The 27,057-nt window shown below is 36.6% G+C and overlaps 2 protein-coding genes across 5 annotated transcripts; one reads left to right on the top strand and one right to left on the bottom strand.

Annotated features, from left to right (window-relative positions):
- Positions 1-713: 713 nt before the first annotated feature.
- On the top strand, positions 714-5,856 carry LOC104223223 (pto-interacting protein 1). 3 transcript variants are annotated; one of them, XM_009774605.2, is made up of 8 exons: positions 714-815; positions 1,025-1,125; positions 2,489-2,739; positions 2,829-2,955; positions 4,488-4,761; positions 4,927-5,059; positions 5,160-5,246; positions 5,435-5,856. In XM_009774605.2, the coding sequence occupies exons 2-8, from the start codon at positions 1,044-1,046 to the stop codon at positions 5,543-5,545; spliced, it is 1,065 nt and encodes a 354-aa protein (XP_009772907.1). In that variant the 5' UTR covers positions 714-815; positions 1,025-1,043; the 3' UTR covers positions 5,546-5,856. The 3 variants fall into 3 exon arrangements, with proteins under 3 accessions (XP_009772907.1, XP_009772908.1, XP_070016670.1); XM_009774606.2 differs by lacking the exons at positions 714-815; positions 1,025-1,125 and adding an exon at positions 1,856-2,353; XM_070160569.1 differs by lacking the exons at positions 714-815; positions 1,025-1,125 and adding an exon at positions 2,268-2,353 and having other exon boundaries at positions 2,463-2,739.
- An 869-nt stretch (positions 5,857-6,725) lies between these two features.
- LOC104223221 (probable receptor-like protein kinase At5g18500) lies at positions 6,726-12,131 on the bottom strand. Of its 2 annotated transcripts, none has more exons than XM_009774604.2 (8): positions 12,076-12,131; positions 9,543-10,194; positions 9,342-9,446; positions 8,716-8,838; positions 8,464-8,634; positions 8,252-8,381; positions 7,107-7,319; positions 6,726-7,036 (listed from the first exon to the last, which is right to left on the bottom strand). In XM_009774604.2, exons 2-8 carry the CDS (start codon positions 10,181-10,183, stop codon positions 6,917-6,919), a joined length of 1,503 nt encoding a protein of 500 aa, XP_009772906.1. In that variant the 5' UTR covers positions 10,184-10,194; positions 12,076-12,131; the 3' UTR covers positions 6,726-6,916. The 2 variants fall into 2 exon arrangements, with proteins under 2 accessions (XP_009772906.1, XP_009772905.1); XM_009774603.2 differs by lacking the exon at positions 12,076-12,131 and adding an exon at positions 11,571-11,759.
- Between the last annotated feature and the right edge of the window lie 14,926 nt (positions 12,132-27,057).

Genomic DNA, 27,057 nt, shown 5'->3' on the forward strand with positions numbered 1-27,057 from the left:
AGTTATTTTCTTAGTCGTCTAACAATAATTTTTCGTTAATTTACGCTTTCAAGGTTAATACATGAGAGGATTCCAAATATTTCTATATTTTCTAAAGAAAAATTACTATAAAGTCTTTAAAATATAAATAAAATCTATATATTTATATGTCGGTTTGGTTCGAGTTTTTTACTCAATACCAAATCAAGTCAAACCAAACCTAATCGGATTTTTTAATCGATTTGGTTTGGTTTTCCGGTTTGGTGCGATTTTCCGATTCGATATATATTTATATGTCGGTTTGGTTCGAGTTTTTTACTCAATACCAAATCAAGTCAAACCAAACCAAATCGGATTTTTTAATCGATTTGATTTGGTTTTCCGGTTTGGTGCGATTTTCCGATTCGATTCAAACAGCCGTTGTTACAACCATCCAAAGAAGCTGTAAATGGAGTTACCAAAAAAAGAATGTGTTAATTCCATTCCATTTACAGCAAAAACAGTGTGTGTGTGTGCGCAAAGTACAAACACTTTTTATCTTATGTGTCAGTGCATGTGTAAATAAAAAAGAAGAGCCCAAGTCAAGGGTGGATGACAGAGACGCACCAACTAGCCAACATTATTCTTTTCCACACTGTTTATTCTTTTACTATACTACTAATAATAATAATTTTAAAAAAAAATAATTTATAATATTTGTGTATTACTTGTAGTACTTTTCTCTTATAGCGTGTTACATTGTGTTTTGATTACTCTCTTCTTCCTTTATTGCTCTCTCAGTTCACACATTTTCACAACATTAATTTCCAAGAACGTTACATCTGTTGCAGAATATTGTAAGAACTTCTAATTTCTGCTCTTTTTTGCGGATTTTCTAAAATTCTGTAGGTATATAAATCTTGGGTTTCTTTCAATTTTTGTTTATTTTTTGAAAAAAAAAGGGGGCGACCTATTTTAAAAGATTGTTTTTTTCTTCAATTTTTGTTCAAGACTCTTTGAATTTGTTAAAAAATGAGGGTTTTTTAAGTTGGTTGTATTTTTGCAGAATTTTGTTGAAAAGAAGTATGAGCTGCTTTAGTTGTTGTGAGGAGGATGAAATGCACAGAGCTGCTGATAATGGGCCATTCATGTCACACAATTCAGCTGGTTAGTTTCCTCCATGTACTTTGTTTCCATTTCCATTATATTTTTTCTGTGGAAATTTGCTCAAATAGAGCTGAATGAATATAAGATGATTTATATAGCTGACCAAATTAGTTAGGATTGTGCATAGTAGTAGTAGTTATTGTTGTAGCAATAGCCCCTCTAAGACTTAGCTGACCTTGGCTTAGAGATTGTTGCATAGTAGTAGTAGTAGTAGTAGTAGTTGTAGCAATATATCGCCTTAACTAAATTAGTTTAGGACTGAGGCTAGTAGTAGTAATTGTCATAGCAATATCCCCTCTAAGCCTTAGCTGATCTTAGCTTAGAGATTGTTGCACAGTAGTAGTAGTTGTTGTAGCAATATCGCCTTAACTAAATTAGTTTAGGACCGAGGCTAGTAGTAGTAATTGTCATAGCAATATCCCCTCTAAGCCTTAGATGACCAAATTTGCTTAGGATTGTGGCGTAGTAGTAGTAGTAGTTGTTGTTGTTGTAGCAGTATCCCCTCTAAGCCATAGCTGTCCTTAGCTTAGAGATTGTTGCATAGTAGTAGTTGGTGTTGTAGCGATATCGCCTTAGCTGACTAAATTAGTTTAGGATTGAGGCTAGTAGTAGTAATTGTCATAGCAATATTCCCTCTAAGCCTTAGCTGACCAAATTAGCTTAGAGACTGTTGCATAGTAGTAGTAGTAGTTGTAGCGATATAACCTTAGCTGTCTAAGTTAGTTCACGATTGAGGCATAGTAGTAATTTTGTTGTAGCAATATCCCCTCTAAGCCTTACCTGACCTTAGCTTAAAGTTGATGCATAGTAATAGTTGCTATTATAGCAATATCGAGCGAGCTGACTAAATTCGTTTAGTATTGAGGCATAGTAGTAGTAGTTGTTCTAGTAATATCCCTTCTAAGCCTAGGAGTTCTTGGAGGAATTACCCTCTCACATTAGAGGTTTCAGATAAGGGAAAGGTTGGGGAAGTGGGGTTTGGTGTCGGGACTTCTAGGGATATGGTGTATGCTTATTTTGCTTAGTGAGAAATCCCCGAGGGCTAGACGCTAGGGTTGGGGTGAATACTTGAACATTGGGAATTTATTTTATTGTTGAAATTGGAAGAAACTGTTGAAACTCTTTACTTGGGTATCAATAAATTGGAAGCTCAAAGATTTAGTATGTTTGTATTTGATGCTTCGTGATCGCGTTCCAATTGAATCGTTGAGAATTGATAAATGATCATGTAAAATGTTCTAGCCTTTGGTTGATTGCTTGGGATTTTAGCTATTATTTTTGGCCCTTTTCTTCATCTAATATCCTGCTTTAATTCTATGAACTTTTTATTTCCATAGAATCCTAACTGGAGAATATTTCATAGGCAACAATGGAGGTCAGCGTGCCACAGAAAGTGCACAAAAAGAGATGCAGACTGTGAACATCCAGCCCATTGCTGTTCCTTCCATTGCTGTTGATGAGTTGAAGGACATCACCGATAACTTTGGTACGAAATCTTTGATAGGTGAGGGATCATATGGAAGGGTATACCATGGTGTCTTGAAAAGCGGCAGGGCTGCAGCCATTAAAAAGTTAGACTCGAGTAAGCAGCCTGATCGAGAATTTTTAGCTCAGGTTAGCTCCTCCGTATTATCTTTTATTTGACTATGTCAAATTGCACATACCTTGGTAACCTTGCCTAGAGATGACGCATGTAATTACAGGTCTCAATGGTCTCAAGACTAAAAGATGAAAATGTGGTTGAATTGCTCGGTTATTGTGTGGATGGCGGTCTTCGTGTGCTAGCCTATGAGTATGCCCCAAATGGATCTCTTCATGACATTCTTCACGGTAAGTTTGCTATAAACTCTATCGGGACCAAGTTTTAATCCTTACCTTCTCATTAGGGGTGGGCAACTTTGGGCAAACCCGAAATCCAAACCGAAATCCGAAGTTCTTGGATTTTTGGTTTGGATTTTCGGATTATGGATTGGATTTTGGATTTAATTTTTAAAATTTTTGGATTTCGGATTGGATATTGGATTTGGTACTTTGAATTTTTGGATATCCGAAAATCCAAAATTCTTATACTTTATATTTAGTCCATTATCCATATGTCAATAGTTATAAGTTCAATACCCTACATCATATATGTTCAATATTAATTACTAAGTTATTATGAGAATACTTTCTATTTGGACATGGTTTTACTATTTCTACTTCTTATCTGACGTATTAACGTCTCTATTGTATTTTTTATATAATAATTTTATTACTTTAATATTTCATTTGGATGACTGCGGTGAGAATGAAGAACTTTTCAGGCAATTTAACATGAGTACTTCATTTGGATATTCATTTTTGTAAAAAGAAGAAACATCTCAACTTATAAGCTCAAAACCGAAAATCCAAAATATCCAAACCGATTAATCCGAAACCGAACTTAAAAAATCCGATCCAATCCGAACTTATTTGGATTGGATTTGGATTGTCATTTCGTCAATCCGAAAACTGAAAATCCAAACCGAAATTTCATACGCAATCCGAACTGCCCGAACGCCCACCCCTACTTCTCATTAGTACTAAAACCTGTAGATTTATCCATAATTCTTTGTGCATTTGGTTCCTCAAGCCGAGATGAGTCAAATTTTTTGGCAAATCCCAAGAACTCGTCTCCGTAGCTTGTGTTTGGAATTTATTGCTATTCAATCCAACTATGTCTAAGTACATTTCAGACTCCACTTTAAGTACTTCATTAATGCGCCGTGCAGTAAAAGACCCCCTTATTAGTGGCCAATACATGCTTCATCCCAAATTCTAAAGTTCTTTTTTAAAGCATTCTCTGACATGTATAATGAAAGTTTTTTGTGAAGTTCCATATTTAAGAGTGTTTGGACCTACGATATCTTCAAAGGACCTTGCTTATTAAGAATCCATCAATTTTTCTTTATTCTTTTTGCTTTTTGTTGTATATAATTCTCTTTTAAAAATATACTCCATCTCAATTCCCATTAACCATGGTTTGGATAAACACTAAAATATAAGAAATTAGTTTTGAAGTTGTTGAAAATTGGTTTAAGAGAAGTATGGGTAGCCCTTTAAAATTTAATTGGTAAATTGGATTGATCAAAGTCCAACAGTTGTATAGAATATTTGTTTTCCATCTCAAAAAAGGAAAAGAAATAGTTGTATAGAATACTATGACTTGTAGGTTTGTGTTGAACATTTCTTCTGTATGTATGGCCAATCTGACAGAGAGAATTGGAACTTTCCGTTGATGTTTATTTTTCTGTGTGTGGCCAATCATGCTTCTTTTACAACCTTTTGTAACATATTTTGTTAATTTGCTGCAAAATGCATAATTTTTCAGTTTGTGATTGCAGGAAGAAAAGGTGTGAAGGGTGCGCAGCCAGGTCCAGTATTGTCATGGGCTCAACGAGTTAAAATTGCAGTTGGGGCTGCAAGAGGACTGGAGTACTTGCATGAAAAAGCGCAGCCTCATATCATTCATCGTGATATTAAATCTAGCAACATTTTGCTCTTTGATGATGATGTCGCTAAGATAGCGGATTTTGATTTATCAAATCAAGCCCCTGATATGGCAGCTCGTCTTCATTCCACACGTGTTCTAGGAACCTTTGGTTATCATGCACCGGAGTGAGTCCATTTCTGGTTGCATAATACAAATAATCAACAGGCTTGGTTAATTTATTATAAGTTGATCTTCCCCGTGACTAATCTAATATTGAACTGAAAGTATTATTCATTTTTATGCTGATGGAATTTCCAACGCCCGCGTTCACCCTCATCCCTGTGTTGCAGATATGCAATGACTGGTCAGTTGAGTTCAAAGAGTGATGTTTACAGCTTTGGTGTTGTGCTACTGGAACTACTTACTGGCCGTAAACCTGTAGATCATACATTGCCACGTGGGCAACAGAGTCTTGTAACTTGGGTATAGCCTTCTAGATTTTCACATGATTTATCTGATACAGTATTTTTCAGTGGAGTAGTTCATTTTGATTTTTTATTGATTTAAACACCACCGCAAACAGGCAACGCCAAGACTTAGTGAAGATAAAGTGAAGCAGTGTGTTGATGCTAGGCTAAATACAGAATACCCACCCAAGGCAGTCGCAAAGGTATGTGCGCTGAAACAAAAAATTCTTGCTTAATGAAAGTATGTATTCCTATCTTTGCGACCAAAGTATGTCAATTAGTAACCAAAGGAGCATCTGAATCAGCTTTAGATGAAACATTTCGTTATATTCTATGATTTCTGTTTGATTTTCATCATCTCCATTTTCTTACATCTCCAATGCTGAAACAGATGGCTGCAGTTGCTGCCTTGTGCGTGCAATATGAAGCTGATTTCCGCCCAAATATGAGCATTGTAGTAAAGGCTCTTCAGCCTCTGTTGCCTCGACCTGTACCAAGTTGAACATCAAGCTTGTGAATTTTCTCCATTCTCCAGCCTTTACATCATGATCACAATATTAGTGGTCGCCTAGGAAACTACTGCACATTAGTGTCATCCCCCCCCCCCTCCTTGTTCTGTTGATTGTATGCCAAAGAACTATTGTATATTTGCAGTAATGAAAAATGGCTTTGCATATTGATTTTCATGGGTTCTGTTGAGGTGTATCAAACCACCAGTTATAGGAGACAATCACTGGAAAAGGAAAGCTATAAACTGCAGATTGTATTTTAGCACTGATTTCATATGTATTACAGTTTGTCCTTATGGTGCCATCTTATCATTTCAATTTCTTGAGAAGATAATTACTGTCTATTTGTGTTTAGAGGATACTTATCATGCAACTTGCAATAGTGTCCCCCCCACCCACCCCCACAACACACAGATACCCCCCAAAGTTGCAGGAACATCTTGAGTTGATGCATTTGAAATGAATCATATTTTACCTTGACAAAATTAATCATACAAGAGGTAGTGTTGCCTAGTGGTAAATTGAGATGTGATAAAAACTATGGGAGACGAGAGTTTAAATCCCATCAGAGACAAAAAAAACAAGACGGGTGATTTCTTCCCGCCTATATAAAAGCTTTGGATGGCGAAATTATCCGGCAATTATGTTGGTGAAAGGTAATAGGTATTCAGTGACAGTTGAGGTACGCGCAATTTGACTAGATGTCCACCATTATAAAAGGACAGCCCGGTGCACAAGACATTCCGCGTTCACGTAGGGTCCGGATAAGGACCGCACCCCAAGGGGCATGATGTAGACAGCCTACCCTAATGCAAGCATTAGTGGTTGCTCCCTATAAGTCACACGGAGACAACTTTACCGTTGTTTCAAGGCTCCCCTTTGCGAGGTTAACCTTCAAAATATCCAAGCCGGATAAAAGAAAGAAAAAAGAAAATTAGTGTATCCACTCTCAGGTTATTGGTGTATATTGGGGTTGGCTAGTTGCAGTTGTCTTTTTTCCACACAAAAAATGCTACAACTTACAAACAAGTTTGACACAGCACTTCAATTGTATTGCAGAAACCATTGAACTTTTGCCATTGGCAAGAATAATGTAACAAAAATTTTGGATAGGACAAAAGCATGATGCATGTTAACTAGCTATACATAACCATGTATGTAAAGAAGGCAGAGTAAAAAAATGAGGAACTTATATATACTGACTGATTTTCATGCACATAAAAATGATTCTTTCAAACAATTACAAGTATGATAAGATATACCAAATTGAAAAAATTATGGATCCTTTATGTGCCACTCCTCTCATTTCAGAGACAGTAACTTTAAGTCATCAATCTGGCGATTGCCCCTGTGTGTTTATGTGTTTATTTATCGCTTCTACTCTTCATCGTCAAAATTGGTTTTTCACTGCTATCTGTGTTAGACTTCCGATTATGAGATTCTGTTTCTTCAGCACCTGTCTGGCTCTTTCTCCGTCTTCGACCCTAAAATACCAACAAATTTAGAGCATTGAAAAACTTAAATAACTCAGAAAATCTTCAGTTAGTATGTAACCTCTCGTGGTATTGGATATTCCTCAGATTCAAGCATTCGAACAACTTGACTCATTGTAGGCCTTTTATCAGAATCTGGATCGAGACATCTTAAAGTTGTTAACAGAGCTCGTTTAAGGGCAGTTGTGGAAGGCCTTGTCTCGATTGTTGGATCAACCACTTCTTCTGAGCGTTTGCTGCCAACCATCATCTTGAGCCAATCGACAAGATTTACCTGTACATCAAACAAACAGCATACCAGCACAACAATCATAATGTGGAAAATCAAGATGTGTTCACATGAAAGCATTTTTTGGACCATTTCTCAATTTGTTTCTCATCCCCTTGCGCACGTGACATGCTTTTCTCCCTTTGGTGAATCTACTTAAACTGAAATTTATTCCTAAGTCGCCATTAGACTTTTATCTTACTGTTAAATTATCTAGGTCAACCTAGCTAAATGCTTAAGCGGTCTGAAAGAATAGTTATTTCCTTAGTTAGGTCATTATTGTACATCCAAACATGCAAGCAAAATACTTGCTAGAAGGGCCAAAGACGTGGAGTCGCTCAACTAGCTCCAAAGTTCGTATTACCTTTTTTGGATAAGTTAAAGTTCAAATTACTAACTGTGGTTTCAAAAGGGCCTATAATATGTAGTTCCATTTATGAAATTAAAGCTTTTGATAGAGGTGAGATTTTTAATTCAAGTAGGTTTTCAATAAGAGAATAAAGTTCTGAAAAGATCATAAGAAGCAGAATTAAGAGAGCATAACTTACTGTAAAATGTGCAAGATCGACCGATAAGTTCATTCGATGCGCAATCTCGGCAGTCAACGTGTTTCTGAATAATCTCATTTTTCAATTTTCAGTTATTCTACCATTTCATTTTAACAAGTTCAATGTTAGCCATATTAGTCAACCATTCTCTTTGTGATGCAAAAACTAGATACTATTAGTAACAAGTGGTTTTGCTGGTTGGTTAAGTGGGATACTATATTTCCAAGATTGAACCTTAAATTCCAATAAACCTCATAATCGTCAGATAATGGGCTTTGAACTATGTGCCTGGTGAAAGAGAAAATTCGGAGAGGATTCTATAATTGTGGCTCAAAGCAATAAGCTCGCTGTAGACACTTCTTTACTAATAATAACATTGGGTGAGCATACCTCGGGAGCAGGGCGACCATAATCCACTGGATCTCTTCCGGTGATGGCTTCTAGAAGCACAACGCCATAGCTATACACATCACTCTTCTCATTCAGGAGACCGCTATTTGCATACTCAGGAGCTACATATCTGTTGTGAGAAAAAGATCCAAACACAAGGTGTGAGAAAAGAGAATTACGCGTATCCAAAATAGCTCTATAAAAGTACTTACCCAAAAGTGCCCATAACTCTGGTTGTAATGTGACTCTTCCCCGCACCCAGCAACTTGGCCAGGCCAAAATCAGAAATTTTTGCGTTGAAGTCATCATCTATCAATATGTTGCTTGACTTTATGTCGCGATGCACCACCTTGGGCTCAATTGCCTCGTGTAAATATGCAAGACTACAAGTATGAAAAGCATTAATAACAGGAACAAAAAAATGTGAGACAAGTAAATGCAAAGTTAAATAGGAGAAAACTCACGCTTTAGCGGTGCCAAGGAGAATCTTCATCCGGGCTTCCCATGTAAGGTACCCATGCTGTCGCATAGCTCCATGTAGCCATTGCTCTAAATTCCCATTGTTTACGTACTCATAAACCAATAACCTAAAATACAACAAGGATCACGATACAAAGTGACATCTGAAGTAAGTTCACTTTTCTGAAGTTGCAGAAAGCAGTTTCGTTATTTGTGGTCGGACTAACAATGCTGAAATTTATCTCCACTTATTAACACAAGATAAAAACATGTCTCTTAGCATCACAAAAAGAAGTTTACCAGAAGCCATTATCCTTTCAATTGGTACTAAAGAAGGTAAACTAAACTATTAAATGCGAAAATTTGCACATTTGCGAAAAGAGGTTGACAAATGAATATCATATCCAACATCAGCAGCAAGAGAGGATGGTGGAATATCAGTTTTTACTTTTCCATTGTATCACCTAAAAATCTTGTTTTCTCGTTTTTATTTCCTAAATCAGGAGATGAGGATTGAATCCCAAGTTTTCAACAGAAAAGGTGCAGTTACACTGCTAAACATTGTGGTAAGTTTTTGCACTGCCTATACGATGTAATGAAGAAAGACATACGAGACTCAGGAAACGAGTACCTGTGAGTTCCTTCAATACAGTAGCCCAAAAGTCTAACCAAATTTTTATGTCGCACATGACCAATAGCCTCAACTTCCACATGAAATTCTTTCTCTGCTTGTCCTCTAGAGATAAAATATCCCACATGTCAAATAATCTGTATAGGTGTAAGTGAGGAAACTAACTTTTTGAAGGAACAGTATAAGCATATCCAAACTTACAAATTATTCAGTAGCTTTTTAACAGCAACTTCAGTTCCGTTGATCAGCTGTCCCCGATAAACAATGCCATAACCACCCTCTCCAATTATATTTTCCTTAGAAAACTTGTTAGTCGCCGTTTCAAGGTCGCGCAGAGTAAACCAATGGCCCCAACCCAAGTGAGAGAATTCAGGTAGACCGGATAAAGGGGACGGGACATTCGTAGGATGTGAAGGATGATATACTGTTCCAGCAGCTCCATTTTCCCCTGACTCAAATGTTCCGTCTTTGTCTAAATAAGTAAATGAGTCTGATTGACTGGTAATGTCAAAATCTTTCATCTTGTCAATATTTGAATGAGCCAAAAGCTTATCTGAATCTTTCTCACTGTATGTGTCCTGATATGCAAGGGGATTCCTATAAAGGCCGCCGTATTTGCTTGCTGAATTTTGATCAACCCTTATTTCTTTAGACACATCAGGAATTTGGCTTATGGGTAGTGTATCATGAAACTTTCTGGATTTCTTACGAGAAAAACAAAACGGCAGCAGCAAAAGAATGATTACAATAAAAAGTCCTACAAAGATGGCTAATAAAACCCACACCTTTAGATGGAATATATGGGTTTTCTTAGACAGTTGGAAATTAAGATCAGATGCCATTCTTGGTGAACCTGCAAAATAGAAAATAAGAAAATCAAAAAAATAAAAAGGAAAAAAAAATACAGACAAGCAGCTCCAAAATGAACTAGCGATCATCTATCTTATTCTTATGTATCAATCGATCAATCAACAATGCCTTAATACCAAAAAAAAAAGTTGGGGTTGGCCATATGAATCCTCTATATCAAGTTTGCTCTATTCGGCCTATTTTAGTCAAATACTAATAAATAATTAGTCTTCTAAGGTAAATTGGCAATTTTCTGAAATTGGAGGTTCTCTAAATATCACGCTTATTCCTACACTAACAACCAGACTAATAGCGAAACCTATTTAAGTGTAACAACAATAATCAGTCTTTGATCACAACTAGTTGGCACTGCCTATCATGTAACTTATATATATTAAAGAATTTGTTCATTTAAAAATGGAAACTTTTACTATCTTAATGTATTCATAGATGCAAAATGGTTATTTCAATGGAAAGAAACCCCTCTAATTATCTGATAACTAGCAACTCGTATGATGTAGACGAGAACAACAACAGCAAGCCCAATAATTTCCCACAAGTGGGGAACTAGCAAATCATATGATGCAGACGAGAGGAGGCAAAAAACAGATCAACCATTCAATTATGTCTCAATTCCATATAAGTTGAAATCGGCTATACGAATCCTTCGTATACATTCCAGTATTAGAGGATTATCGTAGTTAGACTATTTTTTAGACAAAAGGTTTGGAACTGACATTTTGCAAGCTCAGATAGGCAGAGTTATGAGGGAAAAAGAGATGATATTAATTCCATAAATGAAACAGAAAGGATTGTTATTATAACTGAAAAGGGAATAGACTAAATACAATCAAATTATGCACTTCGTTAAATATACAAGAAATAACCAAAGCTTCAAACTTTCAATGTTAAAACAAGTGCACAAGTTCACAGGGCAGCCCGATGAACTAAGCTCCCGCTACGCGCGGGTCCGGGGAAGCGCCGGACTACGAGGGTCTATTGTATGCACTCGTACCCTGCATTTCTACAAGAGGTTGTTTCCACGGCTCGAACCCGTGACCTCCCGGTTGTTCACAGAACAACAAAAAATTGCACAAAGATTCATTCTTTACCTATTTAATTCCATATATGAAACACAAAGAATTGTTATAACTGAAAAGGGAATAGATCAAATATAATCAAATTATGCAGTTCTTTAAATATACAAGAAATCAAACATTAAAGCTTCAAACTTTCAATGCTAAAGCAAATGCACAAGCTCACAGAAACACAAATAATGTGTAAAGATTCAATCTTTACTCACAGAAACACAAAAAGATACACAAAGATTCAATTTTACTCACAAAAACACAAAAAAATGCACAAAGTTTCAGTCTTTACCTATTTGCAATGAGATCCCAGAAGCAGAAATAAGCCACCCAAGAACACTATAACACAACTTCTTCCCAAACAATGAAGCAAAATCTAAACCCCAGATCTCTTATACTTCTAAAATGCCCAAACCCCATTTGGAAATAAAGCCATTCAAATCAAATCATAGCCCAAAAAAATCAAAAAAAAAAAAAAAAATCCCATTTTTATGAAAAAATTGAGATATGAAAATATACCAAGAAAAAAAAGATAGAGGGTCTTTTAGAAAATGGAAAATAGACCTTCCTTAATTGAAGCAAATACCAAAAAGGAAACCTTCCTTTGAAGTAAAAGGGAAAGAGAAATCTCAGTTGTTATCAGTGTTTGGTAGTGCCTATAATACAGTAAAAGAGAAGCATGAAAAAAAATTAAAAAAAATAAAAAAGTTGGAGGTTTAATGATTTTGAAATTGAGTCTACTAATGAATGAGATTGATTATCAAGAATCTGAAAATTAATACTACTACAAATAGTACCAGAGTTGCAGTGCTTCTCTGCAAATGTAGCTTCCTCCTGTCTGTTGGGGATATTTCTTTTTAATTAATTAATATCTTATGTGGGGTTTTATATCTTTTTTAATGAATAATTGGTTAGTGAGGTCAAACATAAAATATTTGGTTATAAATAAGAAAAAAGAAGAGGGTTAGTGGGTAGTAATTATAATTAGAGGTTATGAATAGTGGGAGGGGACAGGCAATGATGCAATTTTGTATGAAAATACATTATTATTAATACTTAATTGTAGACTGTCGACTTGCATTATTATTAGAAATATAAGCTATAACAATGTAAAGATTGTTTATACTTCTTTATTTTTTTTAGTTGTTCGGATAAATCAGTCGTTCAAAATATTTGGTCTTTATTGAGATCCGATGAGCAAAATAAAACTCTTTAAGAATGATTTGAACAATATAGTTTAGCCTGCCCCAGTTTCCCATATGGGAGACCTGAGATCGATTTCCCTCACTAACAGCCTTCTGAGTTCGTCGCATCGAACTTGCCTAATGTGATTTACATCTCCTGTGTGATTTACGAGCTATTTACACAATAAACAGGTTACCAGAACACTCTATTGCCAAGTAGTACTTCGTTAAAGAATTTACCTATAACTATTTTATAAATACACTCATTCACTATTTTTTATGAAATTAATTTTCATGCTATGTTATAATATACTCCATTCGTTCACTTTTAACTGTTACGTTTTAACTTTTCATGCCTCTTAAGAAATAATAAATGAAGCGTATAATTTACCATGATACTCATATTAATTGATGCATATTTTATTAGATTTGAGAAAATGATTTGAAATAAGTAATAAATATTATATGTATAACAGAATTTTTTTTCTCTTCTCTTGATATGCGTAAAGTAACAAGTAAAAATGAAAATCTATTTTTAATATACATGTCAAGTAAAAGCGAACGGACGGAATATATTCTTTATAATAACATTTCGTTATGACAACCAAAAAAGTCCGAAACATGTAAAGCTGTTGGAGAAAAGTTTGACTTGTATGCGATTGTGCAAATATCAAGTAATGTAATTGTACAAATATCTTTACAACATTAATGTACAAAATTTAAACTCAATAATTTAGTATTTAGTATAATAGTAGTAGCATTATAGATTGTGTAGACAATGGACAGATCTAGGCCCCCTTAACTCTCAGTCACTCTGATTTCTTGAAATTCATGAAGATGGATGGCGGCATCATGGGAATGATTTATTACCTTTTAGTGAAGTTTGGGAATTTCCAGATTTGCATTTATTAATATAAGATCTGCATAAGTTGACTGACTTGGTTGGGTAAGTAATTTTCTACATGAAAAACTTGAGATCGATTTTTCTCAGAAGCAATCTCCCTAGAAATAGCACGGGCTAGTCATTCTTCGGATTTGTAATGAAAAATAGGCAGTATTTGTGAATTTATTAAAAAATAGTCGCTATTTTACTAAAACACGAAAAATTCCAGCATAATATGCGTGATTATGGAGCTCATGTGTATAAACTTTCAGCATATTATGCTGGAACTCCAGTACACGAAATTTTCCAGCATAATATGCAGGATTATAGAGCTCATGCATATAAACTTTCAGCATATTATGATGGAACTCCAACACATTATAAAATTCAAGCATATTATGCTGAAAGCTCATATGTAAAAAAATCCGAACTCCAGCATATTGTTCTAGAATATTTTCGGATTTTTAAGAGTATTTTTGTTCAGATTTTATCTTACATGAAAAATGACTAAATTTTGATTGCATTTGAAATTATGGCTATTTTTTTAATTACCAGTTCTAAATATGGCTATTTCTGATTTTTACGCGCAATCTCCTCAGTTAACGCTCGTCACACCAAACTTGTATAGTGCAGTTTTACATTTTATGTGTGATATGCGAGCTATTGTACAGTAAACAGGTTAACCAGTGCGTATCCAAAGAATAGTGGCCACGATTTTCCCAGAAAATTATTCTTAAAAAAAATTGAATTTAAAAGATTGGAGTTAGCAAGTCAAAAAGAAAACAAGATTTGGACGGTTCATACCACACCAATTCCTGCATGTCTTTTTATGTTTTCAAAATTATATGTTGACTAAACTAAGCTTGCCGGTGGCAGTGGCAATCTACTGTATGAAGTTCTTTTTTATTCCCTCAATTCTTTTTTTTAAAGTGTTGCACGTTCATTATTAAAATCATTTTAAACATTTAAATTCTAAGTGATATAAATTAAATATTTTCTTTAAATCAGTAATTAATGATGTAGAAATAACTAGCACAAGAAAATCTTAATGTGACAAATGAGTTATGAGTATTGTGGTGGTTGTTATAGTACACCTTGATCACAGTAACTTAGGACCTGAATATATGCATGCCTTTGGTAGATAATCGTTAGCGGCGAAACTAGGAATTTTCTTAAATGTGTTCAAACTTGAAAGAAGTGAAATTTTTTTTTTTCCGATAAAGGGTATTTAATATATGTTAAATACCTCTAAAACCTAATATTTTATTTATATACACAATATAATTTTTCGACAAAGAGAGATCAATATACTGTTTAACCAAAAATCTGAGTCTTTGGTCAAAGCTAAAAAGAAATTCGGGTTACTGATAATCAGGAGACAAAAATAAAATACTTTTGAGAACGATGTTAAAAAAGCAAATAGATGTGTATTTCAATAAATTCTCAATAGTATTCTGTGTCCTTACAAATGATGATACTTCTTCCTTTTATAGATAATTCTAGGTAAATGAATGAAGCCTCAGCTTTAATGATATAATCATGAGTAATAAATGACATTAAATAAGCCGTTATACAATCATTCCTATTAAATACCAATTTCGTAACGTATCAAGTATTTAATAATGAATTTGGACTCCTTTCTGTCATCAGATCTTTACTTTCAATGCCTTCTATCTGTTGGCTGTAAATAATTTAAATTGGTACGAGACTCGTATCTATACGTCGTCTCGTGCCTATTTAAATTCTTCTTCCCGTGGCTGTTTCCATCCGTGCCTCTTAGTCAATTGCTGCGCTTTGACCATTTAACTAATCCACGTGTCATGCCACATCATCTTTTAATATAAACTCAGTTTTTTCCCAATACAGATAGTCCCCCCACTTTCCATTTTTTTATCAATTAAATAATTGGGAAGTGGATCTTCATGTAAAAGGAATTTTTGCCACAATTAATGCTCATGACAGTATTAACGTCTCAGCAGTCTTTTCCATTTAATGTTCTGCCCATGTGTCATTTTCTAATTGATTCCGCTATTCATACCCTTTTTCGAGACTTCTTCATTCTCACTATTTACGAAGTGATAGCTGCCTTTATTATAGGTTTTTCATCATTACACTTCAAAAGTTGACGGTTCCCATTTTACACATAACTTTGTCTTCCTTTGTCTTCTTCACAAATCTTCAACACATACTTCCTTCTTAACAATGTCTTCTTCAAACCCTAACCGTAAAAAAGGTCCAATTCTAGATCAATTCCCCAACACCCCTGTTAGACACAGAAGAGGCAGAGGAGGTAGGCTTCGAACAGGGTTAGAATCTACGCGAGGCGGCTCCTCTGGTTCTTCTTCAAGGAGTTCTATCCCAAAAGTCCCTTCTTCTAAAAGTAGGGAAATTCTTGATTCTTCTCAAGAACCCTCAGTTGATGATATCGTTCCCGGCGATTTGTCTTTTGAAAGTGACAAAACGTCTCTTCAAAAACAAATTAAAAATTTAGAAAGAGCCGATACTTACCCAACAATAGTAACCGAGCTTACAATCCCCACCATAAGAAGAGATTGTAACTGGAAGGATAGTCTCCGAATGTCAATTCCTTCCCCAAATCAAAGAATTTCCTCTTTTAGAAGTGGGTATTCTTCTGTTTACACTTACCCCTTCACTTTAGGTTTTAATCCTCCGATTGACCCAGTTATTCTCGATTTTTGTCGTTTCTTTACAATTTGTTTGGCCCAAATCGGTCCATTGGTGTGGAGAACAGTGGCTTGTTTGAGATATTTATCCTCCAAGGCCAATGTCAATTTCACCTTTTCTCACCTCATTCATCTATACCATCCTAACTTAATACGCCATGGGGTTTTTACCTTAACTGCAAGGAGCAAAAAAGTTTTGGTAAATCCTGAGGATGACAAAGATCGTGGATGGTATATCCGTTACGTTGCTGTCCGTACAGTGGACTTGATTGGCGAAACAAATATTCCCTTCCCTGAGAAGTGGAATTTTGAACGTAGGTTTCCTTTTATTTACCGTACCTACTTTTGAGAATTTCAAAAGAAAGTTGTTTTTAACCTCGTCCCTTCTTGGTTTTTTGTAGCAACCATGGGAGATGTGGAACCTATTCCCAGCTTTCGTGGTTGGGTAGACTCACTTTTGAAGATTGCTTCTAGGGAGCAGAGAACTTGGAAATCAATTTCTTCCTTACATGGCTGGAAGGTCAAAACACATGGTATCCCCCTTTATATGAATTTTTTTTACATGTTAAGCACTTTTTCCTCAACTTTAATCATGTATATCCATCCTTTAATCAGGATTTGGCATTAGAGGAATGACGGCTGAAGTAGTTATGGCCATTCGCATGTCTGCGAATGCTGCTCTTGATTTGGATAAGGCTCGAGCCTTGCTGCCTAAAAGGAAAGCTACAAAGGAAAGTTCTGAAGAAGAAGAGGAGAGTACCTCCCTAATTACCAGGCCAAGGGTCAGGAGACGAATAATCATTGATGATGAAATTGAAAACACTCCTGCTCGTACCTCCGCCACCGAGCCTGTTTTGATTCAATCTGACGAGGACGCCGAACCAAGAGATAATAATGAGTCAATTCAGCATCTTTTTGACAGTGGCTTCGGGAGTGGCGAGCTCGGCCCTGTTTTTGATGAAGCTCCTCTTTCCTCATTTATTCCTATTTCCTCCATTCCTCTGCCAGCCGTAAGTATTTCTTTACCAGTTTTGACGACTTCCGTTCTTTTGCCAGTTTCTACCGCTCCTATATCCGTTCCCTTGGTTGTTTCTATCGCACCTGCTTCCGCTCCTGTGTTGGTTTCTACATCTTTTCCTTCCATTCCTTCCACTGCTCCTCGTCCCTCTGTTCATCATACAGAGACAGGTTCTAGCAATGGAAGTATGACTATGAGAAGTGTTACTTTGGAGGTTCCTGCCAATCATAGCCTCTTGAGGAAGACCGGCAGAGCCGATGTTTGGCTCGAACCTCTAATTGGAGATATCGAGAAGAAGAAGATGGAGAGACATAGTTGCTTAACTCTGATGAATGACGTAGTTCATTCTACTTTTAAGGTATTTTTACCAACAAGTTTTTTTTTAATTATCTTCAATCTCTCATTTCAATGACTTACCTCTGTAGGCTAAACTTATTGGCACGAAATTAATGGGAAGAATTTCCCTACTGGAAAGAAAAGCTCGTGAGTCTGAAAAGACTGTCCACGAGGCCGAAGAAATAGCTAGGGGAGCCCAGCTTGAAGCAACCAATTGGAAGGAGCAGTTCGAGAATGCTCAAGGGACCATAGAGGAGTTGCAAGAAGATAAAAATCTCCTGGAGCAGCAAAACCGTGGTTTAACTTCTGAACTGGCAACTGTCAAAGCCTCTTCAAGCCAATTGAAAAGAGACAAAGAGCTTTTGGAATGCTCTTTGTCAGAACAATTATCCAGGGCTAGTGAAGAAGTTAGGGAGCTGAAGGCACTTTTGGCTAGGAAGGAAGAATATGCAGGAGAGTTAGTGCAAAGCTTGACTCAAGCTCAGGCTGACTTACAGACTTCTTCTGACGAGATTCATGCCTTGAAGAGTTCTCATGCTTCTCTTGAAGCTTCCCTTGATTCCCATTTAGCTGAATATCAAATCTTAAAAAACGATCTTGCTATGTGGGAAAAGGAATATGGACTTCTAGAGGAAAATTTTAACATAGAAGTGAGTTGGGCTTTCCTGAAATCTCGTCGTGATGCTTTGACGGAAGCTGCTCAAGAAGGTTTTGACTTGCAGTCTGAACTGGCCAAAGTCGTAGATACCATCGAGAAAAGCCAACAGTCTACTGATACTCCTTCTCCTGCACTTGAAGTTCCTGGAACAGAAGAACTTTTAAATGAAGAAGTGAATACTGCAACAATTGGGATTACAATTCCTGCTTCAGCTGAAAATGTTGCAATTCCAGCTTCAGAGGGTGAAACTTCTATGACTCAGTCTGTGGAAGTTGAAGCTTCCGTGACTCTTGCTTCCCTCATTGATCCTAACATTTCAAGCTCAGCTGAAACCGTTCCTGTTGCTGCTTCTTCAGAAGTTGCCATCGTGCCTGTGGCTGAAAGTGAAATTAATATTGCAACTTCTGATGTGCTAACCCCTTCAATTGGATGATGGTTTTATCCCTTAGTTTTTAAGGGATTTTTTGGTGAAAGTCCCCAGTTATCATAATGGGGCACTTGTATAAACTTTTATTGACTAAGTTTCTACTTAGTCTTTTTAATTATATTAAGAAGTTTTGTTAGTACTTCAATGTGTTCTATTCTTGCCTTTTCCTTACTTATTTAGGACTTATAGAATAGTTTAGCATTTTTATCCTTTGAAAATGCTTTATGATTCTTCTCATGACTTATTAACATGAGGCTTATAAAAGAGGGCCCTTTTATTTTATCGACACTTAATGAAGAAGACGTCTCAACTTCATAATGGTGTTATAATACGATGAAAGAAATAGGAAAACACACGTTTTGTATGAAACAACTTTGGCAAGTTTTTATTCATAAACTTTTAACAAGTGTTTGACTGTTACATGTATTACAATACATCTACAACTTTCTCGTAACTGTTTTTCTTGTAACAGATTTGTAAATAACATAAAATAAACAAGGTTTTTCTTCATAACCTGTTTCAGTACATAGTCATGACCCTATCTTTACATGTTAAGAAGGGTTTGAGAGGTGACTTTGTTTATGAGTTTGAGAGATGACTCTGTTGTTCTCATGAATGCTGAAGACTTCGTAACTTTTTCTCAACACTTGCTTCTTTGTGGCCGATTTTTGTTCGATACTCGTATCTGTTTCTCTACACATATCTGTGTATAATATGTAGTCCCCCAAGTGTTTGAGCGGTGAAGTATGAAGCCTCGAGCACTTGTTTATTTCTTTTACTTTGGCCCTTTTCCTGAAACAGAAAGATATACGGGACTCGACGGTGCGATTATAGATGAAGACTGCCTAACTCGTGTGTATTTCCATCAGATTAATTGTAACCCTGGGCTAGGAATTTAAGAATACTCCATTTTGCCTTGCAGGTTGTGACTCATCATTTGGCACGAGTTAGGATATTTTGCCTAGCATCTAAAATCGTTAGTAAAATATTAATAAACCAAGAGAGAAATTTTAACATGATGATACCTGACCGTAGGTACTTTCTTAAAAGTAATATCTTTTTAAGTGGGCAACATTCCAATGTGAGGGTAAAACTTTACCATCCATTGTTTCCAACTGGTATGCTCCTTTTCCCGCAATGCCACGGACTTTGTATGGTCCTTCCCATGTTGGACTTAGCTTTCCTGAGTTAGCAGCTTTTGCAGATTGGAACACCTTTTAAGCACGAAGTCCCCAATTTTGAAAAATCCGAGGCGTGCTTTCCTATTGTAATATCGTTCTATTACTTGCTTTTGTGTTGTCATCCTTATCAAAGCAGCTTCTCTTCTTCCTTCAAGTAAATCTAGGCTAACCCACATCTCTTCATTATTAGATTCCTCCGTTGCCTGATCGTATCGTGTGCTTGGCTCACCTATTTCAACTGGAATTAAGGCTTCCGTACCATAAACCATCGAAAATGGTGTTTCTCCAGTGCCTGTTTTGGTCGTTGTACGATAAGCCCATAGTACTCCAGGTAACACCTCAGGCCAATTACCTTTTGAATCTTGTAACCTCTTTTTCAAGTTATTGATAATAACTTTGTTAGTTGATTCTGCTTGTCCATTCCCCACTGGATGATATGGCGTAGACGTTATTCTTTTGATCTGCCAACTTCGAAGAAATTCTGTAACTTGTGCTCCAATAAATTGTGGTCCATTGTCACACACGATCTCCTTTGGTACTCCAAAGCGGCATATTATATTTCGCCATATGAAGTCTTTAACTTCTTTTTCTCGTACCTGTTTAAATGCCCCTGCTTCTACCCATTTAGTGAAATAATCTGTAAGTACAAGTAGAAATTTTACCTGACCTTTTGCTTGTGGAAGTGGACCTACGATATCCATTCCCCATTTCATAAAGGGCCATGGGGCTAAAACAGGATGTAGTAACTCAGCTGGTCTGTGCATATTATTGTCGTACCTTTGACATTTATCACATTTGGACACGAAACTGGTTGCCTCTTCTTCCATCTTAGGCCAATAATATCCTGTGCGAATTAACGTTCTTACCAGTGACCGTCCTCCTGCGTGATTCCCACAATGTCCTTCATGTACTTCTCTCATGACATATTCGGTTTGAGAGGGTCCGAGACACCTTGCTAGTGGTCCACCGAACATCTTTCGATAAAGATTTCCTTGATATAAACAATATCGTGCAGCTTTTTTGCGAAGCGCGTAAGCCTTTCCTTTGTCATTAGGCACGGTTCCGTGCTGTAAAAAGGCAACAATTTCATTTCTCCAATCCCATGTTAGATGATTAAAATTTACCTCGTTTTTATCAGGTTCAAGAACGGAATGAAATAGATGTATGACTGAAGCATCTGTATTGTTTGCCACGTCTGCTGCGGATGCAAGGTTTGCTAAAAGCATCTGCCTCTACATTCTCATCTCTTGGGATCTGCACTACTTTCCAAGTTTGGAATTGCTTTATTAACTCCCGTACCTTTGCGAGGTATTCTTGCATTCGTGACTCTCTGGCTGTATAAGTCCCCAGCATCTGATTAACCACGAGTTGAGAATCACTCTTGATTATAATCTGTGTTATGCCGAGTTCTCGTGCCAATTCTAAACCTGCAATTACAGCCTCATACTCTGCTTCATTGTTAGTTATAGAATGACATTTTATAGCCTGTCTAATGGTCTCACCCGCAGGTGGTACGAGGACTATTCCTAGGCCTGCCCCTTTTACATTAGATGAACCGTCAGTGTATAAAACCCAAGTCCCCGGGTTCGCACCATTAAAAACTAGTAATTCTTTTTCTGCTTCTAAATGCATCCCCTGGCTAAAATCAGCCACGAAATCAGCTAGTACTTGAGACTTTATAGCGGTCCTGGGTTGATAAATAACTTCATACTCACTTAGTTCTATAGCCCATTTTGCTAATCTTCCTGAAAGTTCGTGTTTATGCAAAATATTTCGAAGTGGAAAAGCAGTAACTACTACAATGGGATGACATTGAAAATAAGGTCTTAACTTTCTAGATGCCATGATCAAAGCTAATGCTAATTTTTCTAGCTGTGGGTATCGTGTCTCAGCTTCCAATAAGGACTTACTTACATAATAAATAGGAGATTGTTTACCTTGGTCCTCGCGGACTAAAACAGCACTTACTGCGACTTCAGATACGGCCAGATAAATGAGAAGTTTTTCCCCCACCTTCGGTTTTGCCAACAACGGTGGTTTTGACAAATAAGCTTTCAAATTTCTAAGGGCTTGTTGACAATCTTCATTCCATTCAAAATGATCTTGCTTTTTAAGTGCAGAGAAAAACTTAAAACACCTTTCCGAGGATTTGGAAATAAATCTCCCCAAAGCTGCAATTCTTCCCGTTAATCTTTGTACTTCCTTTTTATTAGTAAGTATATCCGGGATTTCTTCTATTGCTTTGATCTGAGAAGGATTCACTTCAATACCACGATTAGAAACAAGAAAACCCAAAAACTTACCTGATGCAACTCCAAATGCACATTTTTCTGGGTTGAGTTTCATATTAAATTTTCGCAAAATTTCAAAAGTAACAGATAGATGAGAAATATGATCATGAGATTGCTGGGTTTTGACGAGCATATCGTCTATATATACCTCCATTGTTTTCCCTAAATGTTCTTGGAACATTTTGGTGACCAACCTTTGATAGGTTGCCCCAGCATTTTTGAGGCCAAAGGGCATTACTTTATAACAGTAAGTCCCCCTGTCTGTGATGAAAGAAGTTTTTTCTTCATCACCAGGATCCATTTTAATTTGATTATATCCTGAGTATGCATCTAAAAAACTTAAAAGTTCATGACCTGCGGTTGCATCAATCAGTTGGTCTATATGCGGTAAGAGAAAGGAATCTTTTGGACAGGCTTTATTTAAATCGGTATAATCTACACAAACACGCCACTTACCATTTTTCTTGGGTACGACCACCGTATTAGCTAACCAAGTAGGATATTTTACCTCACGGATTGATCCGATTTTTAATAATTTTTGGACTTCATCCTGAATCACCTGGTTCTTGAAAGCACCTTGTTTCCGTTTCTTTTGCTTTATTGGTGTGAAAGAAGGGTCCTCATTGAGTTTGTGAGTCATCACATTTGGTGGTATCCCTGTCATATCAGCGTGGGACCAAGCAAAGCAGTCTAAGTTAGCTTTTAAAAATTCGATTATCATACCTCGCATGTTCGTGCTTAAATTGGCCCCGACATAAACCTTCCGTTCAGGCCATTGATCAAATAACATCACTGCCTCAAGCTCTTCAATTGTCGTTTTGATGCTTTCATTTTCTTCAGGTTCTTGAATTGTGTCAGGTCTTGAGTCCAAATCCGTCTTTTCCTGTTCAGTTGAAGTTTGATCTTTTTTACCTTCAACTGTTTCCTGTAATTGCTACTTTTCTTTATTTTCGGCGCTCGTACTTGTTACAGCGTTGACACTTTTAGCCATCTGCTGATCCCCACGAATTTGGCAAATTCCCCATGGTGATGGGAATTTAATAACCTGATGTAGAGTTGATGGGACAACGTCCATATCGTGTATCCATGGTCTCCCCATGATCATATTGTAGGCCATTTCCATATCAACTACCTGAAATTTAGTTTCCTTCACAACACCCATAGCAAAAGTTGTTAGAAATACCTCACCTTTTGTTACTACACTTGAATTGTCAAAGCCTGACAAGGTGTGCGCCTTGGGTATCATTTTGTCTTCAGCTTGCATTTCTCGTAGTACCCTTAGTAATATAATATTTACAGAACTCCCTGGATCAATCAAAACTCGTTTTACATTAGTATCATGTACAAGTAAAGATATTACCAGTGCGTCATTATGTGGAGTTGTCACTCCTTCGGTATCTGCGTCATTGAACGAAATACTTTCATTTTCAAGGACCTGCCGCACCCGTTTCCCGTGTGTAATTGTTACCTTAGAAACCTTATTGGAGGCTGTGTAGGTTACATCGTGAATGTCCTCTCCCCCGCTTATGACATTCACTGTCCTCTTGGGTGAAGGAGGTTGTGGTGGCTCTTGTCTGTTTTTCATATAAGCTTGTTTCCCTTTCTCACTAAATAACTCAGTGAGGTGCCCTTGCTTCAATAAATGATCCACTTCACTCTGCAGGAATCTGCATTCTGAAGTTTTGTGCCCGTGATCGTTGTGAAATTCGCACCAATGATCCGGATTGCGTCTACTTGGATTTGACCGCATCTCTTTTGGCCACCGTACCTTATCTCCCATGCTTCTTAAAACAGCTACGAGCTCGGAGGTAGAGACATTAAAATTATATCCACCGAATCGTGCCTTTAAACTCCTGTCATCATCTCGTGATTCTTGTCTGTTCCGATCATTCCTGAACTTTGAAGAAGAGCCAGAATCCCGGTTCCTCGATTTTTGATCATATTGCTGGCTATCTTGTTTCAAACGTGGGTCCTTTCCTGCGGGTCCCATATATGGATCGTACCTGTTTTTACCTGATCTTTTTTCGGAATCTGACCTTCGGGTACCGCCCCTTTCTTCATGATGGAGCTTAGGTACGGTATCTTCTTCGATTCGCAGCTTCGTGCTATACCTGTTGTAAACATCATTCCATGTGGTTGCAGGAAATTCTCGAAGACTTTCTTTGAGTCGTCTCGTGGCTTCAGAACTTTTGTCATTTAAATTACTTGCAAAAGCTATAGCAGCCCAATTGTCAGGCACACGAGGTAGAGTCATTCTTTCACGCTGGAATCTATCAACGAAGTTTCTAAGCAACTCCGAATCCCCTTGTTTGATTTTGAAAATATCTTCCATCCTTTTCTCAACCTTTTGTGCTCCCGAATGTGCTTTAATAAAAGAATCTGCAAGCTCAGCAAAAGAATTAATAGAATTTTCAGATAAAAGAGAATACCAGGTTAATGCACCCTTGGTGAGTGTTTCTCCAAATTTCTTGACCAATACTGATTCAATTTCTTGTTTGGTCAAGTCGTTGCCTTTTACGCCGGTTGTAAATGCAGTCACGTGGTCACGTGGGTCTGTAGTACCATCATATTTCGGGATGTCAGGCATTTTGAACTTTTTCGGAATTGGAAGGGGAGCAGCACTAGGCTTCCATGGTTGTTGTGAGTATTTGTCCATGTCTACTCCTTTTATTACAGGTGGAACTCCAGGGATTTGTTCAATACGCTCATTTTGTTCCTTAAGCTGTTTCTGCAAGGTTAGTACTAAATTTTGCAAATACGAATTATTTAAATTACCTGGTCCCCCTTCTTGTGGTTCACTGGGGGTTGCTCCGTTTCCAGAATTATCAAGACCAGAACGGGGGTTCTCCAATGTATTATTATTAGGAGTTGGTGTAGGTGGCGCAGCAGGCAATCGACTAACAAGTGCCTGAAGAGCTTTGCCGACCTGTGCATCAATTAGCTTTTGCAAAGCTTCAGTTGTAACTCCTTCAAAATGTTCAGATTGCTCTTGTTGATCAGCACGGGATTCAGTAACAGGAGTGCCTTCACGAGATTGACGTGGTGAATTTAGAGGAGAGGGAACCACGTTATCTTGATTTTGATGTATTTGATTCTCATGGTTTCCCAATGTGTTATTACTATTGTTGTCGGCGTTGTTGTTTGACATGGTGACGACAATAGATAAGATATAGCTTAAAAGGAAAGATTATCAGATTCCCGGTAACGGAACCAATTTGTTTAACCAAAAATCTGAGTCTTTGGTCAAAGCTAAAAAGAAATTCGGGTTACTGATAATCAGGAGACAAAAATAAAATACTTTTGAGAACGATGGTAAAGAAGCAAATAGATGTGTATTTCAATAAATTCTCAATAGTATTCCGTGTCCTTACAAATGATGATACTTCTTCCTTTTATAGATAATTCTAGGTAAAGGAATGAAGCCTCAGCTTTAATGATATAATCATGAGTAATAAATGACATTAAATAAGCCGTTATACAATCATTCCTATTAAATACCAATTTCGTAACGTATCAAGTATTTAATAATGAATTTGGACTCCTTTCTGTCATCAGATCTTTGCTTTCAATGCCTTCTATCCGTTGGCTGTAAATAATTTAAATTGGTACGAGACTCGTATCTATACGTCGTCTCGTGCCTATTTAAATTCTTCTTCCCGTGGCTGTTTCCATCCGTGCCTCTTAGTCAATTGTTGCGCTTTGACCATTTAACTAATCCACGTGTCATGCCACATCATCTTTTAATATAAACTCAGTTTTTCCCCAATACATATACCTTGATCACAATAACTTAATTAGGACCTGAATATATGCCTTTGGTAGATAACGGTTGTTAGTGGCAGCCAGAAATTTCTCTAAAGGTGTTCAAACTTGAAAGAAGTGAAAAAAAGTTCTCCGATAAAGGGTGTTCAATATATGTTATATACCTCTAAAACCTAATATTTTACTTATAGACATAGTGTAATTTTTCGACGAAGGGTGGTCAATTTGTTAGGTGTTTGCCATAATTTTCTTACTATATTTGGTTTTTCTATTTGTTGAAGGAAAAGGGAAATATAATTACCTTAATTTGGTTTTCCTTTTTGTAGAAGGAAATTATAATTCTTCTAGATTTGGCTAGTCCTTTTTCTTGTAGGAAAATGTTTGGAGTTCTATAAATTGAGGATCTTTCTTTCTGATTCAGTAGCATCCACAATGTAACCATAGGGGGCTTGAGAGTCTTGTTTAGGGGGAGAACTTTACGGGACAAGTGTTAGTGTATCACTTGTGTTTGCTTCTTCGTGAGGTTGTTCTCTCGGTATTTTGTACTCTCTTTTTATTATAGTGGATTGCTCGTCTCCGTTGTGGACGTATGTCAGTTGACCGAACCACATTATATGTTTGTGTCTCTTTTGGTATTTCTTTTTTGTTGTATAATTTATCGTCGTTCAAGGTTCGCATTTGCTAGCTTCCACATGACACGTGACTTTTTTCGGTCCTAACACAATTGACCACCCGTGATAGGCTGTAGCTTTGCCCTTGTACATTCCTGTTGGGGGTTGCAATGGTACAATCATTTGAAATATGAAACATTTTCATTTAATAACTTAGTAATAGTACCAACTAGCTAAGTACCTGGCTTAATTTTTATCCAGAGAATTCAAAAAATAAAAATAAAAAATAAACGTAAAGAAGTCAGTGAAATTTATCATCTAATATAGATATATATACAAACATAAGAAATTTAATATTATATATACAATATAAGTATTTTTACAAAATTAAAAAATTCTTGGTTAATATTGTGTTTAAAATTAATGAATGCACTAACATGAGTAAAACTAAATATTCTAATTAGTATGACCTATATAGATTTTAAACTCTTTCGTTCTTATCACTAGGATTCACATGAATATCAAGAGATTGTAATCTTTGAAAATATTTTTGTTTTTTACATATGATTTTAGGTCTAACTCGTTCTCTTTTATCATAGTCACCACGTCACACTTACAGACCGATTAAGGGTGGAGCTAGTTTTGTGATTGTGGTCGCGGGTTCGGCCGAACCTAGTAGCTTTAGTTCAATCTCTATATTTGTCTTAAGAAATTTATTGAATATATACAAATTATTAATTTAGA

The sequence above is a fragment of the Nicotiana sylvestris genome, chromosome 10 (assembly GCF_000393655.2).
Source record: "Nicotiana sylvestris chromosome 10, ASM39365v2, whole genome shotgun sequence".
Lineage (NCBI taxonomy): Eukaryota > Viridiplantae > Streptophyta > Magnoliopsida > Solanales > Solanaceae > Nicotiana > Nicotiana sylvestris.

Bases quoted from the DNA above. Each gene is read 5' to 3' on its own strand.
- LOC104223223 (XM_009774605.2), top strand. From the start codon at position 1,044: ATGAGCTGCTTTAGTTGTTGTGAGGAGGATGAAATGCACAGAGCTGCT. The intron at 2,956-4,487 runs GTAAGTTTGCTA...TTGTGATTGCAG, and splicing joins TCTTCATGACATTCTTCACG to GAAGAAAAGGTGTGAAGGGT. The intron at 4,762-4,926 runs GTGAGTCCATTT...CCTGTGTTGCAG, and splicing joins TTTGGTTATCATGCACCGGA to ATATGCAATGACTGGTCAGT.
- LOC104223221 (XM_009774604.2), bottom strand. From the start codon at position 10,183: ATGGCATCTGATCTTAATTTCCAACTGTCTAAGAAAACCCATATATTC. The intron at 8,382-8,463 runs GTAAGTACTTTT...TTCTCACAACAG, and splicing joins AGAGTTATGGGCACTTTTGG to ATATGTAGCTCCTGAGTATG. The intron at 7,037-7,106 runs GTTACATACTAA...TTGGTATTTTAG, and splicing joins AATATCCAATACCACGAGAG to GGTCGAAGACGGAGAAAGAG.